General features: G+C 41.5%; 1 protein-coding gene across 2 annotated transcripts in view; it reads right to left on the minus strand.

Annotated features, from left to right (window-relative positions):
• LOC111229086 (glypican-5-like) overlaps window positions 1–18,249 on the minus strand; it is a 97,819-nt gene extending 79,570 nt beyond the window's left edge. For both annotated transcript variants that reach the window (XM_022755258.1, XM_022755257.1), the window contains exons 1-2: window positions 17,788–18,249; window positions 7,629–7,790 (exon numbers count right to left, since the gene is read on the minus strand). In XM_022755258.1, coding sequence (XP_022610979.1) covers window positions 7,629–7,790; window positions 17,788–17,965 — 340 coding nt within the window. In that variant the 5' untranslated portion in view covers window positions 17,966–18,249. The remainder of the gene's footprint in view (window positions 1–7,628; window positions 7,791–17,787) is intronic.
• Between the last annotated feature and the right edge of the window lie 440 nt (window positions 18,250–18,689).

An 18,689-nucleotide genomic window follows, 5' to 3' on the forward strand; every position in this document is an offset into this window, starting at 1 on the left:
CAAACAGTATGTTGATTAATATTCACATCTTAGTGGGACTGCTACATATATCTTTATCCCAGTTGTGAAATATTGTTTATAGCTCTACAGATTGGAAGAAAAGAAGAACACGCACATCCAAAAAAGAGTCAACTGCTTGACAGAGAGAATTATAAGAAAAAGTAGATTCCATGCAACAGCACATCAGCTGGCAGTGTTTTTGTACTCTGCAGACGAGAACATAAAAAACTGAACCTGAAAGACAGGAGACATTTTCTCCAAGACCTGGTTATAATGATGTCAGTGTGGGTTTGTTATAAACAAAAAAAGCCTTGTCAAGGTAATAACCCATAATATTAAGTAGAAATTGATGATGACTAGAGACGGCCGGAGAAAGGGACTGGGCTCCAGATTTTCATGAAAAAGGAAGGGAAACGTTTAGGCTAACGTAAGATTAACATGAAACAGACCCTCAAATGGACTCTGAGGTGTGAAAGGGATCCAAGATGAAAGGGAGACTAATGAAGGATTTTCCACTTTTCTTAGCAGGTGTGGCTCCTGTTTTCGTTTTTCAGCTTCAGCACAGGGAGGGTCACTTATGCATTGTTTCAATTATAGGCCAAAAACACTACTTTGATTAGGCCTGAGCTTTTGTGCTAATGCCATTAAAAACAATCCAAAATCCCGTTCTGTGGGCTGAAATAAATCAAAAGGAAAACACGAAATAATCAAGATAAATGTTTGAAAATATTGGCGAAGGACAAATTCCATCATATTATTGAAACCAAAAGAAGTATTAAGAGTTCGCCAGTGATAGACTCCGTTGCGGTTGATGTAAGAGCAGATCCATGTAAACCCTCTGTTCATTTTGGCAGACAGTGCAGCAGATATCATAATCCATCATGGATCAAAAAAACAGGACACGACTGGGCAGGGTCAGAACAACATTGTCTATCCATTTCTCTCATTTATTATACCTCCTCCTCTGGAAAACGACAAATCAAAAGACTGGAGGATTAGAGAATAAAGCCTACCGTGGGGACTCCTTAATGGTGTGCTAGGAGCCACAGAGGCGAGTAGGAAGAAGGAGAGGAAGAATAGGAGTGTCCAACACAGCGTGTAATGAGGAAAGTGAGTTGACTTGAATGGAGGAGTGATGAAGTGAGCTGGTGGTGGGAGATGGGAGGAAGACGGCCAATTCCAACCTACTTTGGAACTGAAGTAACAGTGTGAGTCACAACGCAGAGAAATGTACATCATGATGCTCATCCACTTATGCATTGAAAGCACATATTAAGCACACACCCTGATCTCCCACAGGCGTCGGGTGGAAGCAACTCTCCCTCACAGGCATGCGAGTCTGGCCAATTTGCAGTGTTCAACCCCTCTTTCTCTCATGCTACGCTTCACCAATACTCCTTTATTTCTCCCAGCGTGACCTTATTTTGGCCAAAATCCACCACTTTATAATATCGCCTTTCATTAAACTGAATAAAGGTAGATAACATTTCACCAAAAGAGTGACTAGTCTGGCAAACGTGTAGGTTATTAGACATTTTCTAAAAAAGAGTTTTGACTGGCAGCTGCTATGCAATCACACGTGTGCAGACACAGATCTTTATCTCATACTTGTACACATGCCCACACACACACACACACACACACCCCCACACACACACGCACACACACACATTTTATGGCTTTTGGGATCAGTCTGGGAAGGACGGGTGCAGCAGAGTCAGACAGGACACAGGAAAAGGCCAGGCTGGACCAATCAGCAACAGTAGAGCATAAATCCCATCAGCCAGCCAGACAGATTGTGTTCCAGAAAAGCCAAATTCTCTTGGACAGAGAACAAGCCCCGGGAGATGCGACTTTGTCTGATTACCAAGAAACTTCCTGGACATCAAGCTTATTGTCTTCGTACAATAGCAGTGAGACTGAAGAGGCTTAGTCTATACCAAGAGTGTTTGTTGAGGCTAGCTGAAAAGCAGTGTCAGAAATAGTATTTGTAAAGTTGTGTCACAAAACCATTGCGTGTGAGACGAAATCATGTTGGCGAGAACTAAAGGGGTATTTATCTCAGTTTCATTTCATATTAGTATGTCAAAATATGGCTGTGGTGTCTGGAAGCAGGCTAATCTATGCAGACCTCCTATTTTTTTAGGCAATAGATGTAATATTGGGGAGCATGGATGGTTGGTGAGGAAGACCGGGGCTGTCGGAGAGCAGAATAACAAGGCTGAAGAAAAATGAGAGGAGACTTTTGGGGTGAAGAAGAAGATTGGGAAGATTTCCTATGTTTATGGTTTTATTCTGTGGAGCACACATTTGGCAACTCGGTTATCTTTGAGACGTGAGGGTTCCCTGTAGAGCACATGGCAGCAAGCAAGCTGTTGGCACAGTGCCCAACTAGACCCAGCATGCTCTTGTTAAGCACCCACTGCTGACAAAGCACGGGCCACAGACAGAGAGACACCCAGGAAGAAAGAGGCAGAAAAGTGAGCAGCAGGGAACTGCGAATCTACAAGGTAGAAACCTGTCGAATCAACATTCTTTACCACAGACACACACACCAATACATACACCCGATTGAACCACATTAAAACACACCTGTGCACACTTTCACTGAAATTCTGCTTTCACCATCCGTCTTGTCTCATTTTTCTCTCCTCACTCTCTAGGCCTAACTCCCTGCTCCTCGCACATTCTCACTCACACATTCATGCTGAGGTGAGAGGGGCAGATGAAAAGCAGAGGTAATTAGGGAAGCTTTGAGTGTGACTTTATGACTGCTAGAGGCTTTGAACTTTCCCCCTCACTCCACCCTCCTTTCCTTTGTTCTTTCCCTCTTTTCCCCCAAGAGAGGAGTCCTGAAAACTCTGAGGGAAACGCATCCTGCCCGTATGTATCATGTCTACTCAGGAGAATAAAAAGGCATAGTTAAAATACAAATATGTTTAGGTCGGTCACACTCATACACACACACACACACACACACACACACACACGCACTCAGACACACATGCACGCACACACGTGCATGCACACACACACACACACACACACACACACACACACGTATTTGCTCCACTATTAGGTCCATAAACACGTTTCCCCTCCGCCCTGTATGATTAAATAAGACGTGCAGGGATGGATTCCGGATATCCTCCCTAATTTGAGCATGAGCTCATGGCGCAGTGCAATGTCGTCCCATGTCCAAGCATCAGCCTCTAGAGCAATAACCCTGTCGGTCAAAACATCTGCAGAGAAAAATACATGGAGGCATGAAGTGAGAGGGAAAAAATGATGATGTGAGAGAGGACGGGCTAAAAAGATCACAGGCAAAATGAGATAGAGAACTTCCAGACAAACACAGAGCGATTGCAATATAGATAAGACGAACTATGACTGCTGAAAGAATGAAGATAGGACACAACAGCCAAGTGATTCATCATCCCTATCACTTGCACACACGCAAATTATATACACATGCAGACACGTGGCCACGCAAATTGTGAACACAAACGCATATAAATCTTCAGAATATAATAAATGAGACAGTTGCCTTTACATAGGCCGTGTTGTGTGAGCCACCCAGGATGATCCTGACAGTCAAAGCGGAGAGAACAAGGACTTTTCAACAGTTTAATCTGTGGTGGCTTATTAGCAAAAATGCTTTAGGCTAGACATCATTGGCTGTCAGTCTAGGGGGGAAAGCAGAGACACTGGGGGGACTGGGGCACAAAGAGCAACAGACGTGGAGAATTCTGTCTACTGTCTAAACAGGCAATGAGGCAGGCGCAAAATTCCCAAGGGGCAGAGGGACAATTACAGTAGGCTGAACTCAACCACCTGTGAGAGCCTAGGGAGACAAACAGTCGCAGGGGGAGATGCAGCAACAGACCACACAGTCTTTGTTTCTTATCCTGTCTCAACCAATTCTCGCTTCTCTGAGTTCTCTTTCTCTGCCATTCACAGCAAAGAACCTCAAGTATCCCTTTTGCCTTGGGTTATAGTTTTGTTCACTTTGTCTCTCGCATACACTCATGCACACGCCGTCTCCCAGGACAGGGGGGGTCTGGAGAGTTCTTGGATGATGAGACAAGGATCAGCTAATTATGTCGCCTCAATGAGGAAAGGCACCGTCCTTGCCATGGCCTCTTTCTCTGTCTCTAACTCTCTCTCACTGTCGCTCTTTGTCAAATGTAGTCCTTGTCCCTTCACTGAAGGGCATCTAAAGTTTTAAATGCAGTGCACTTTCATTGATGATAGAGTGCTATCTAGGCCAGGAGAATATATTTCTCTGAAAAGCATTTGTCAGCTCTTGTGAGGACAACTTGAGCCCTGAGGTGCTCATGATGACTTGCAAGGGTGGTAAATACTGTACATGCTCACATGTCTTTGGTGTACATATACCCACACAAACACACACGCGCACACACACAATGCTCAAGATGCACATGTACAAAACACCTAAATGCAGAATTGCAAACACACACACACTCACTCATATATGAACACACACAAACACAGATGTCATGGCCTTTAGCTGTGGGCCAGGTCCCCCTCATATCGGTGACACTAGTGATCAAAAGTGTCAGCATTTTCTTGACATCTGCTTCCCAGTAGTGTGACTATATACCCAGATACTTACTCTCTTGCTCATCATTCCCACCTGTCGTTCACACACACACAAACACACTCACACACACACATATACACATACACAAACTGGATTGCTTGCACAACAATCTGCTGTCAGAAGGTTGCTGCATATTAAAAATGAATAAGTAAGCTTGCTGGAACTGACTAAACATAAGGCTCTAACCCAATGATTCTGCCATTTAACCAGTAACATAGGCAAACAGACACACAAACATATTCTAGTGGCCAATCCATCTGTTCAACTTTCTCTCAGCCAATCAGGCGGCCACAGAAAGGTGTCCAGCCAGTGAGATTACTCCAGATCTGATTGGCTAGAGCAAGTTGACAGGCCAAAGCCCTTGATGGCAGCACTAAGCTGGCCGAGCTTAGACTGGCCCAGCTTAGACTGGGCTCTGTCTTTGACACCTACCCACCAACAGGGCCCAACACTCATTACCTATCAACAATGGCATGGATTAGAAGAGTCTGTCTGTTTGTGTGTTGGAGATGAGAGAGGAGAGCAGTGGGTTTGGCCTGGTTGTATTTGAGAGTATGCTTTTGTAAAGTTGAATGGTAGGAGGAGATAGTAAGGAGGAAGGAGGATGTTATCTAAAAACAAGGAACCTGTCTGTGGGATTTAGGGCTTGGCAGTCGCAGAGCAAATGGGGACAACAATATCTGGAGAATCCCAAAAGGTTATTGGCTCTGTTTTACTGTTTTACTAGAACTAGATTTGTTATCACACTATACAACTGAACCAATTCTTTTATCTGAATAATGTCAGAAATATTGCTGAAACAAAAAACCTCTCAACATTCATAAATGTGGTCTGTGTTTATGGGGTCATATTCATGACATGACAACTCCCACACATGACAGAGCACAGTAGGGCCTTTAGGGCTGTCTAAACAAAGGAAAGGCCAACGAAAACACACAGACATACACACATACACACTCACTCACACCATCTCCTTTCTAATGGGCACATCCTTTTGAGAAAACACGCACACATCTGACTTGTTGTTGGAAGATTTACGATATGACTTGAATGACAGACAGATGAATGCCTGTACTGCCACATCATGAAAGAATTATCAAATAAAAACAACACATTAACAGGAGAGGAGCAGAGTTTTCAGCCTGCAGACAACTGCCTCAGTGGTGAACTGCATGTGGTGCACAGTGGTGTGGTGTATTGCATAGATACAGTACAAACAAATAGGGGCAGTGAGGAGGAAAGCTACCCACACTTTTCCACCATCCAGCGTGTGAATAACAGTACCAATGGTATCAGCCAAAATCATACTCTCATTACTTCATGCGGTATATGAGCCACTTGCTACTTCACATTCCACTCAAGGCACTCAGACAGCGCAGAGACTGTCCTTAGATGGCCTTGCAAATTGAGGGCTAGTGACATCATCATTTTCGGCACCACCATACTCCAGTTTCTATTGTTATTCCATTGTTATTTTCCATCTTGGCCTTTTCTGGATATGTGGAACACCTGATCTTCATTCTCCAGACAGGCTCAGACATGAGGTAAGACGGGAAAGATCTTAATGATGATGAAAAGGACGAATACCAGGAGCACTATTCAAACATGGTTACTTCTATTCATGTAGCCTGCTTTTGAAACAGCTGTAAGAGGGGCTTATCTCCAGCACTAAGTGAAAACCTACATAGTAATATGTTTGACAGGCCTGGAGTTTCATATATTGGTTCTGTTTTAGTACGAGGAACATTGTGTGACATTAATATATCCTGTCCATATGGCATTTACAAGTCAAATATGACAATAATAACTTCCATGACAACAAGGTCTGAAAATAATAAATTCTCCATGACTGTTCCCTAAACAGTGCTCATTTTTTATTACACCATTTGTTCACATATGATATGACTTTTCCATATTGGACATCAAGACCAGTAGTGTTCTTACATCCATCATAAAATAAAACTTGGCCAACATGGCGTCTAAGCAGTCCATTGTCTTATAAAACTAATTGCATGGTACTGAAATTCCTGTAAAACTAAAAACATCCAAAGCATGTCTCCAACCCTGTGGGATTGTGCTGGAGGTTTTGCAGAAGAAAAACTTTGTTTCGGAAATTTTTAAATTTATATGACACTGCAATTACTCGAGGAAGAGGGAGGACAAGCTTGGGCAACTAGTGCACTGCTTGATTCAGTTGGGTGTAGCACAAAGCCGTTTGCCAGGCAAGCCGTAGCAGAAACAGGCTTTGTATCTACAGAAGGGGTTTGTTTTTTTAGAACTCAGACATTTGAACTATACTAACAACCAAAGTACTGCAACAAGAAAACATATACCCGAAAATAATTACCCTTGGACAGATTGTTTCACCCTCCAAAAATACTGTAATTTCTTGCAGAGTTCCAGTAATTGTTTTGTTGTCTTGAGAGCAGGATCAGATAATGACAAAGCAGACCATCTTCCACCAAGTACTAGAGGCTGAAAAAGGCCTATATACCCTCTTTTCCCATCTACCCTCAGTGATCCTTCTCCACAGTTCTGTTGCTGCCAAACCCACAGAAGAAGGGAAGAGGAGAGGGGGGGGGAGTAAAGCCTTGCCCATTTTGTGAGTTGCACACTTGCCTGCACACCAGCTACCATGACCCAGGGGAACTGAGTAAAAACTTTTTTTCACCAAATACTGGATAAATAAATATTCTTTGCAAGCACGAAAACAAACAAAAAGTTATTTTGCTTTTATTGCTGAATTTGGATTAAAATAAGGGGGACAGGTTCAGTTTCAGGTGAACAAGGTGCTGGGTCAAGTTTTCAAATCAAATACTTTGGAAAAGCTAACATTTTGGGGTATCAGTCTCATGCAGTGGTAAGTACAGTATGTGCCAGATAGCTAAATAACAACTCATCAACCACGGAATCCCAACATCTCCTTCCATTACATCAACAACAACCCAGTGTTTCAGGCCAATCCCACCCAACCCCAGCTTGGCCCCTTTGTCGCAGCTCTTACCCTGGAAGGCATCCGAGTGGCCGGAGATGAGGTGCTCAAGCTCATAGCTGTAGGAGTGAATGTTGTGAAGAGTTTCTCGTTTTACAGCAAACTGGTAGCTCTCCTCCATTTTCCGGGTGCAGCAGGATGGACCCTGGTGCTTACAAATCAGCAGATCCACATCTAGGAAAGTCAAGCAGAAATGAACATATGTTCAAATCAGAGGTAACATATAAAGCATATCACAGGAAATAGAAGTGCAGAGAACTTATATATATGTATGTATGTATGTATATATAATATGTGTGTGTGTGTGTGTGTGTGTTTGTGTGTGTGTGTGTGTGTGTGTGTGTATATGTGTGCTGTCCAAGTATGTGTGAGTATATGTATAGTGTCCTGAGTATGCACATATCCACTGGGAGACAGAAGAGGCACCAGGGGAGGGTGAGAAAGTAGACCAAGAATTCATCCATGTTTCCTGCTATATATACTGTGTCTGCTAAATATATAAATATCTTTGGCTCATACGATTGCACACATGTCATCAAGACATACTTTTGTACATGTATGTAAACTCTATGTCCCATAAAAACTAAAAAAAGTGCATGAATGCACATACTTGCAAAACTTTCAAACTGAGTCACACACATGCATATGCACAAACACACACACACACACACACACACACACACACACACACACACACACACACACACGTATATATACAGAACAGTAATTTCACCTCTTCAACTAAACAGTCATTAGCCATAATGCTGTAGTTCATAACGACCACATGACGGCAATGACCTAACTGCAAATAAGAACAGCTCAATCAGGCACAATTACATCAGCTGAAACAGAGTCCACCCTGTCCTGCCAGTGTCACCTGCTGCTCACCATCGCTATATATATAAACACTGTCATGACATCACTGAGACTGTTCACAATTAGCATGAGCTATTAAAACTGTCCTTTCCCACACATTTCCTTGCACAGACTCACATGTACAGGGGCATTTATATAATGCAGTAGCTGATATGATAACTCATTTTACAGGGGGAAGGGCTGGATGTGGTGGCTGGAGGCAGGTGTTGTAACCAGAGCCTAAAGCATGGCCTTAGGACAGACCGCAAGACCAGTGCCTCACTGTCCAAATCCCTCCATGAAACACAATAGGGTTGCATTCTCAATCCCTCTTTCCCTTTCTGCTCCCTCTCTCCCATTTGCCTGGCATATCCTACTGAGGCCTGGGTGTCTCTTAATTACCCAGTGAGGCTCCATTTGTTCCCATCCCAGAGCCAGACGAGTGAAGTCATAACTGGCTGTCCTGCCCCTTCCAGCTCATTATCTCCATCTCTGTAGCAGTCCACTCTTTTTATGTCAACACTGTTTCTGCAAAGTCTTATCCTGACCTTTTTTACAATAATGCCACTCCTCCTCTTCCTTACCTCAACCATCAAAGAATAAAGTTTGCCAATGAACAAATTTAACAAAAATTCAATGCCACACTTTATTTGCAACTTTACCTCTTTTAAAAACTATTTTGATAACTGATATAAATGAGAATCCTAATCCATCCAGCATACAAGCCATAGTTATTTATTGATCTAAACATAAATTAACATGAACACTTAAATAAATCAGGGGTCCTATTGATGACAGGACAGGTCAGTAACGTCAGTTAAAAATAATGGGTATGAGTTCTAATTTTGTTTTTGGTCGAGGTCACAACGTCACAAGTGAATACTGCTGGTGGTCTACCTCATCCTTGGGTTAAAAGTCGTAACACCAACCTTTTAAAATGGATCTTCTTTTAATATGAAAGTATTTCAGTCAGAGCAGAGCTCGTCTACACCCATGTCACCAGGCAACAGAAGCAATGAAGCAACACTTGACATTTCCACTACATTTTACTGGGTAAGTGCAACTATGCAGCTCTGACTGGAGAAGATATTGGTTTTCTAGGGGCGGAATGACATGCAACAACAAACCATAAATGCCCTTTATAGAAGCTATATATTCTAGGGATATAATGTAAGTGTATTGCATTCTTTAGATTTCCATGAACTAAAAAAAGGACGTTTGTAAATCTCTCAATAAATATCACTGTCTACACACACGGGCCTCATCATTGTGGAAATGTAAACAAGCTGATTCATGAAACATATAACCTATAACAACAAGCTCAACCTGTTAGCTTAGAAGTATGGGAAATGTATGGGAAAGCATGATATATCGTTTTAGTTCTGTTTTAGGGTTATCATTTCACCATATTTGGTGTCTGTCCTGTCTCCTCTTTTGTCCCTGACCCTGTTCACTTAACTGGCTGGCTCTTTCTCCCCTTTGTGTTTGTGTGTTATCTGTGATATGAAACTAATATCCAGGGACTCACAGTGGAATCCAGCCTGGGCTCTCCGTCCCTTGCGAGTAGCTGCATGGAGTAAGTGATACTCAGGGATACTTTGGCTGTTAAAGCCACCACAGAAGTCAGGACAGTCTGACTGTGTCACGAATGTACCGGGCCACTTTCTGGAATCATTAGACGCTATGTCACTACTAGTATGTCCAACAGCAAACAAACTGCAGAGTCTGTTCTTTTTTGTCTTTAAAAATATTTTAATTAGGCTACATTATCTTAATAAACAACATTTCAGTGGTTTCTGCCTTAAGGGTAAAATAAATATGTATTGAGGACTCAGGGCAGTGGTCTTCCAAGGACTCTCTGATTCATTTAAGTCTATATAGTCTATGTAGGACATACAGTATCTTCATACCTGACTGCGTATGAATGTGTATTATTCAACCAAACTCCATTTAAATTTTCAAGATAAAGAACACATACCACAAACCTATAAAAAGTATTGAACCACCCTAGAACTGTTTTTATACTGTTTAATCAAATGAAAGAATTGGATTTAATGGGGGTTTTAAAGGGCTGTTTAATGTCAACATAAAAAAGAAATTTAATCTAATGTAAATTCTAAATATTTCTAAAGGTTCTCATCCTCTTGTAGTCAAAATTTAGTAGGCACCTTTGGCAAGAGTTGCTGTCTTGAACATCTGGACACAGGAGTTTTTCCCTATTATTCTTTGCAAAAGTACTCAAGCTCTGTCAAACCGCCTGGGGACCATGACTCAACAACAATTTTCAAGTCCTGCCTCAAATGTTCAATTGGATGGATTGGAATGTCTCTGACTTGACCACAATAGACATCAGCTTTGTTGTTTTTAAGCCATTTCTGCACAGGTTTGGCTTGCTCTCTTGCTGGAAAATAAGCCAAGAAATCATTAGAGTTAACTTCAAATCTTCTTTCTCTTTGCCACTCTGCTATAAAGTTATAACTGGTGAAGCACCAAAGCCAGTTATTGTATGTGCCGTCTCTCCAGTCTCAACCATGTAACCCTCTAACTACACAGTAGCCACAGGTGTCTTGGTGGCTTCCCCACACTGGTGCCCTGCTCACACAGACAACCTTTGTGGCATACTTGTGAGTGTATTTTATTTTCTTTAGATCGACCTTACGGTGCTACTGTGAAAATTTTCTTGTATCCTTTCCAAAATTGGAAGTTGTTCAATAACTTTGTTGTGGAGTTTGAATTACCTGTTTGTTTTCATGATGTTCTTTTTTGGATAGAAATAAACTATTTAGTTGTTGGACCTTCGCGGGAACGTTTCACTGACACCACACCTTGATTACTCCCTGGCATGTTGTAATTGTAATGGGGTGAATACTTATGCAATAACTATTTTTTGCCAACAGCTAACAGAGCTCTGAAAAGGCAACACAAACAGTGTGCACATTGTAAATGCACTGGTTGAAAGCTAAACAATATTTTGAGCTATTAATATGATGAAAGACCATGAGAAGAAATAAACTGCACTGAGGAGTTAAAAGTTGAAACTAACCAGCCATGAAGATAATGAATATTTGCAGAATATGAGGGAGGACAAATACAGCTAGTTGGCCTGCAACATGATATGCAGAATTTGCTATGGTAATTGTATTTTATTTTACAAATTCCAAAGTTTCTCATGAATCGTAAATGTTATTTTGTCTACAGGCTGTAGCTATTTTTCTGATTTCAAATAACAACTCTGACACAGACTCCAATGGAGACAGATGACTGAACTCTACTGGTTCTTTTGTAATTAGTGCCCACTGTGTATCCTACTCATTCTGCCTGGCTAAACCTTAACACACTTTGCTCTCCAGACTGGATGTCAACTCTGAATCCTAATTCCCTTAATCGTCCTCAGGTGACAAATACCTCTGAAGTAATTTGCCATATTAAAGCCATGGCTCAGGGGTCTTGACTTGTTAGTCTCAATCCCTTCAGCAACACCTCAGTGCCCTTCATTGCACAAGTCAAAACTGAGTGGAGAAACTCTACCACTGTATAACTGACATACTCACTCACATGCCATTCTCAATATGTGGTACTACAGTAGCAGAGCTGAATACAGTATACTGCTGAGAAGATGCTTGAGTTACTACCACTCTTTTCAAACACGTGCATAAAGTCCTGCACTCAAAAAATGATTTATATGCAGCTCACATCTCTTCAATATGGTATGGAAATTTTGTTTTGATTTTGAATGTGTTGATGACTGGAAGGTTTGCGGTTTCCTGATGCTGCTGTTTTGATATTTTTCTGAGAACAAGAATAACTTTGTTCAAAAGTGGGCAATTAATGCCGTTACCCTTCTCCTGCCTCAGGAAGCCAGTTTGCTTTGAAGCTCCCAGCTCAACTGAACATACAGGATATTTACTCTATACAGATTTGCTGTGCTTGGGATGGACCATGTTGAATGAAAACAACTCAAAAGGGTCTTTGCTGCATACCTGCATTTTTGGACAACCTTGAAACTCAACTGGAATGTTTAGCTTTCCCAGACCCCAAGCTGCAACTGCCTACAGTGATTGGCACGCAGTCCAAAGCCACGGCAGAGGGCAGAGGACGGACAGGCAGATCTTAAAGAGAGAAGTGGAAGGCTGGTGGCCAGATAGATGCACACCTGATGATGCAGCATTATATCAGAGGGCCACAGACTCTTATGTCCTATATGTTCATCTTTTCTAGATGGTTATATTATTGGAGAGGTAGATGATATACTACTATCTTCCTCTACCACAGTAGCAAGCCAGAAGGGGTAAGGTAGCACACACACTGAACACTGAAACATAAGATAGACTTAGGGATAGACTTAGGGACAGACTCAGACAGTGTAATCAGCTTCAGACTGGGAAAACGCTGGTAAGGCTGAACTGTTTGAGATTGACTGGAGCTAGAGCTTGTGAGGTGTTTGTCAGTTCAATAATCTAAACGGTGTCTTGTAACTTGAAGACATATGATGTAATTTTTCTAACCACCAATGTCTTTTTTCAAATAGATCCACTTTTACAAAACTCATGTGAATTGTACATTAGATTGAAGTAGGTGGTTGAGGCACACACCTCCATGTAAGGTATTTCAGTGAGAAAGACCAAGTAAAAAAAGGACTCAAAATAACCATAGCCAATCAAAGACCATGCTGAGCTTTGAGAGCTTGCCAAGTGCTTTTGACGCTGTAACTGGTTAAGGATGTGGTGACATGTGATAACACACTGGGCTCCCATTCTCTTGCTATTAACACATGACCCTGCTTGCCACATATTAAAGATATAAGACACTTTATCTTTCACTCTAAAATAGCTGTTAATGACTCAGTAAATCAGAGAATGGCAGTACAGTAATAAGATTTAAAAAGGTGTTCTGTGTTGGGTATGTACACCATCAGATAGGCCCTGCTCAATCAGATAGGTTTAACTGAGCTGTAAAATAGGTTGATCATATCTGAGGACATTATCCAGGAAGCCAACTGTAGAAGTAGTGAGTCTGTGCACAGCACTGCTACCCGTCTGCTTTCCAAATGATCTATCTCCAAAGGGCTATATCAGCACCCTGTGGTAATCTCAATATGGAGCGTTTGGCTGTGTACCACAGTACCAAAGTGGTCATAACTCTTCAAAATAACGACAGGATAAGCAACTTCATGTCACTGATTATCTAAGCTCCCTTGATGCTGAATCTGGCATGGAGATAAAGTTACTCTTTATAAATTGTGGCCCATGCAGGGAACAAACATTTAATGTCTGGAAAACTGAAATAATTCAATACAAATATATATGGGTAAAATACTGCTTTTAATGGTCACTCATTAGCACAGTTTAAGCACACACTTGCAAATGCAATGAGTACTTCTTGCAACACTGCATGGCAACATGATGTTACAGAGTTCTTTATAATCAGAAGGCACTATCACTACTTATTGCACTTCATGCTTTCTTTGAATGCCAGAATTAAGAACAAAGAAATAATGCATAAAATATCTATACCGTTAAAGTGCAATTCTTTTTATACACAATCATATCCAATTGGCCGGCTCTTAAGTTCCCTGCTGCCACACTCCTGGTGTTTAGTGAGAATTCAGTTCACCACACATGAATGAAACGCAGCACTGTATCCTAAAACAAACATCAGGCTCTGAAAAGGGCTGAAGTTTTGCCACTTCAAATTTCAAGACTTGCTTTTGTTGGCATTTGATCTGAGAACTGAAGCAGAGTAGCATAATTGTGTACACACACAAATATACACCAAATCTCCCACTGTAACACCCCCTTCCATTGGTCAGCGCTTTGAAGACAAGATTGCGCCTGACCCAAAACAACCTCTCTAGGACAAGTACAAATAAAAAGCAAAATAAGATAGAAGCCCAGAATGTACCAGTGAAGCTACAGCAATGTTTGATTAGCTGCGGAGGGAAGGAGCAGCAGAGAAGTAGTGGAGTGTAACTGCACAAAAATGCAGTTCACCACACCTTTTAAACAAACACCAATATTTATATCAATTAATAGTCCAGACCAAGGAGCCACAGTTTGTATCTGGATCATATTAACACCATTTTCCAAAAATGTTGTATCTATAGATAGATGTGTCTCAAATTAAATATCTAACTGTGGGGGTTAGAGGTGGGGAAGAGCACATTCATTAAAAGGAAAGACTATTGTATCCCCTTCATAGCATAGTGAGTACATGCTTCTGTTTGTTCACTGTCAGGTAAAATGCTCCCAACAGCTGCAACTGTAGACAGAGATACTCATATGTAGCTTCTGCCAATGCACTGCTGACTGTAAAAGCTTGTCATGCAAGCCTTGCTCCAGACTGCTGACATCCTCAGAAGACCAAGGTCTTTCTGTTGTCTTTAAGAGCAAACCCTAAACTAATGCTTGCATTGACACTGACAGCCTCTGTTGCTAGTAGTGACACCCTGCTAAACAAACATATCAAGTGGTTTGGATGCACCTCTAGGTATGTTTCCCACTCAGCTATCTATTGCTCTTCTCCCTGTTACAACATACAGTCTCAGACTGGGTGATATTTAAACTGCCACCAACCTGCTTGTGACACCGCAGCAGTAAAGCAGATTGTGGTCTGTATTCATATAGATAGTTGTACATTTGCATATCTACTGCTATTTGAGTATTCAAAAGGAAAAATGCTCTTGTATTCTAGACACCCCCAAGAATAAAAAACTTACAATAAAGATAAAGAAAAAAATCTTGGAGTTAAAATATAATAATGCCCACTGAATAGCCTCATTTGTTGAGTTCAAATATACAAATGGGTGACAAATTAAAATAAAAAAACAACATAAAGTGGTGGTGGGCCACTGCATGCCACCAGAACAGTTCCAAGCTCCTCGGCATTGATTCTACAAGTCTCTGAAATCTACTGGAGGGAATAAAACTGTTTATCCAAACAAATTTCCCTCATTTGGTGTTTTGATGATGGAGATGAAGAGCACTGTCTAACATATCGGTCCAAATCTCCTATGGGTGTTCAGTTGGGTTGAGATTGAGACTGTGTAGGGCATAGCATATAATTCATATCATTTTCATACTCATCAAACCGTTCAGTGACCCCCTGTGCCCTATGGATTGTGGCATTATCATCCTGGAAGAGACCATTCCCATCAGGATAGAAATGTGTCATCACAGCGTAAAGGTGATCACTCAGAATAACTTTCTATTGATTTGTAGTGACCCTTCCCTGTGGACCCAAACCATGCCAGCAAAATGCGCCCCACAGTATAACAGAGCTGTTAGATCCCCTCATTGTAGATGTCAAGCATTCAGGTCTGTACCATTCTCTTGGTGTACGCCACATATGCATTCGCTCCACTTGTGGAGAATATGGTGAAGGATGACTCAGACCAGTGACTATGGTTTTGGCATCACTGTAATGAGGGATTTATACACTGCAACCCTACTACGATAAGGACAATATTATTCGGACTGTTCTTGACACAGAACTGACATTCTCAGTTATCTGAGGAACAGTTGTTCTCCTGTTTTTCCTCACATATCTCACTAATGCACAAGCATCACGGTCATCACATGTGCGCTGTCAACCACAATTTCTGACCCTTTTTCCTATAGATTTACATACAGATGTCACGTCACTTTAGTCACTGTTCCTATTGAAACAATATAGTTGAACAGTATTTGTGAATGAAGCTCCTGCCATCAGTGCCTCTACAATGGACCCTCTTTCAAAGTCACTTAGATCTTTTCCTGTTGCCTGTATAAAATAAGAATCAACAGGGCCTGCTCAGCATTTCTATACATGCCACAGAGCATTGCACCATGTACCAACTGTACCATGCAGTGCACCATGTGAAAGCATCTGCATTTGGTATGTTTCTCCACTTGTTTATTAAATTTGTTGCTTTAATATGTCCCGTCTGTATGTGTCAATTGAAATGTCCTCCTCATAAGAAACATGACAGTTAGTTAAAAGTGTCTTTTGCTTGCAAGTAACTTTCAAGCAAAACTATCATAGTTGAAGCAAAGCCTAAAGCCACTCAAAATGTGTTTTGCCTCTAAAACAGATTTGGCACCAATGTTTATCCTTAGAAAATAACTTTTCCTCAGTGTGCAGGAGGGAAGCACATACCACAAACCCTTCAAGGCATTTGAGGCTGCTTTCAAGCATCACAAACAAAAATCTGTCAAAAGACAGTAAAAATCTGGGGACCGTGTCAGCAGAGGTGCCAAAAGACTCTACAGGCCTGCTGTAGGAGTCAATTGATGTCCAAAGTACAGTGGAATCAAGTGCATGTATAAGGGCTTGCTACCCCAAGTATCTAAAGACATGTGAACAAAAGAGTTGGTCTTGCTGACTTGCGCGAATCAATCTGCAGATTGCAAATCAATCACTTCCCCTATTGTGAACACAATATTGTAGCCTCTTGATCCAGACAGATTAAACCACATGGGACCCCTGCATCACACTAGTCTTGTTCTAGCTCAAAAACCCTGTCTCAGCAGCCTGTGAATGTGCTGGGCAGCTTCTCTGCCAAAAGAAATTTGCAAAATAATTGTTTAATCTCTCCAAACAACCCGCATATGATAAGCAGCTGGGTGTCATGTGAAGCTGCAGATTGTGGAGGAACTCTAGAGGCACTGGTGCTTTAAACCCCACAGATCAGATGGGAGCGATATATTGGCGATAATTTATCGATACATGTTTTTTGGAAGAAAAAAAAAAACCTCAGGATGTTCAGACTTCACGGTGATGGACAGATATGATTCCTGGAATTTAATTTAAAAGTACTGACAAACACATTAAGACACACTTCACTTGATCACAAGATCTTTTTGGATTTTGCAGTGCTATACCATTAAGAATATACCACATCATAACCAATACTTCCCATACACAACATCAGACAGACATTTTATAGTAAAAACCCTTTACTCTTTTCAACACACATGACTACTATTACAAGAGAGACAAAGTGAAGACAGACAGCAGTGTCTGTTCTGTCTCTAAGCTTTTCAATCTCTTGATGCTGTCACTTGACTTTTACCTTTGGGAGTCACAGTGTGTGTTGTGATCCACGTGTCCTTTTGACAGGAGCACTGAACTGTTATAAGCACTGGACAAGTCTACTGTAAAAACTGAGAGGTTGTCATCAAGTTGCTAATTTGACACATATTACACGCAAATTGTCTTTGCTGAAATGGTAATGATTGTAGTTTAAGCAAAATGTGTGGCTTCTAACAAAATCTATGATGTTTATAGTACGTTTTAGCCTAAGTGCTCTTCCCTGCAGGCGCCAAACCCACACGCTCACCTGTGCCAGGTGTCTCCGGTACGCGGTGAAGCGGTCCGACCTGCCGCAGCTGGAAAGCGGTCCTGACTTCATGACAGCTGTACGCGTCCACGTCGATCACATTCACCGCAAATATGACCGCTGACAAAATCCAAAAGGATCCGCAAGAGTTCACGCGTGGGCATATTCCTCGGGACATTGCTGCATCTCACACCAGGTATCCTTGTGGATAGCCTACTGTAGCCTGACTGCAAACTGTGTGACAGTGTTGAATGTAGACGGCACTGGAGTACAATGAAGCGACGATGAGTTTAAACATCTGACAAACGTTTCCGTCTGATTTTCACATTATTGGTTGGGATGAGTGTGAGCGCCTCAAAGCAGGCTAGAGGTTTGGGGTCTTCTCTAGCACAGATGAAGAGTGGTGTGAGCTGAAGTCAGTCTGTCCCGCGCTCTACACTTTGCAGTGGTCGACTGTCTGCATGCCTGTTTCCAAAGCCTTCTGCACACTCCCCTCCCTTTCTGTTTACTTCAGCTAAGTGCCCCAACTAAAACTCACTACAATATCCCTATAGGGACTTGCAGTCTCAGTATCCGTACAACATTTGAAATCCCTACAACTAAACAATATCTCATATTTTATCTATAATTTTTGCATCCTGTGACATGTTGTGTACTTCTGAAAATTATTTAACTTTAAACTATTTTTGTAACAAATGTGTGAATAGTAAAACACAACATTATTCCATGGCCTTACTTATAATCTACAAATTGAAGTAATAATAAATAAAAAAAATATCATGAGATTACAAACTCACCCTAACATTAAATGTTATTTTTGGTGGTCTCTCCAACAGACCCAAATTCTATTTTAAACTCAGGCAGATACTCACAGTCAGCTGCTACAAGAAAGAAACTATATT

This window comes from Seriola dumerili, unplaced genomic scaffold, assembly GCF_002260705.1.
Source record: "Seriola dumerili isolate Sdu_G_001 unplaced genomic scaffold, Sdu_1.0 BDQW01000226.1, whole genome shotgun sequence".
NCBI lineage: Eukaryota > Metazoa > Chordata > Actinopteri > Carangiformes > Carangidae > Seriola > Seriola dumerili.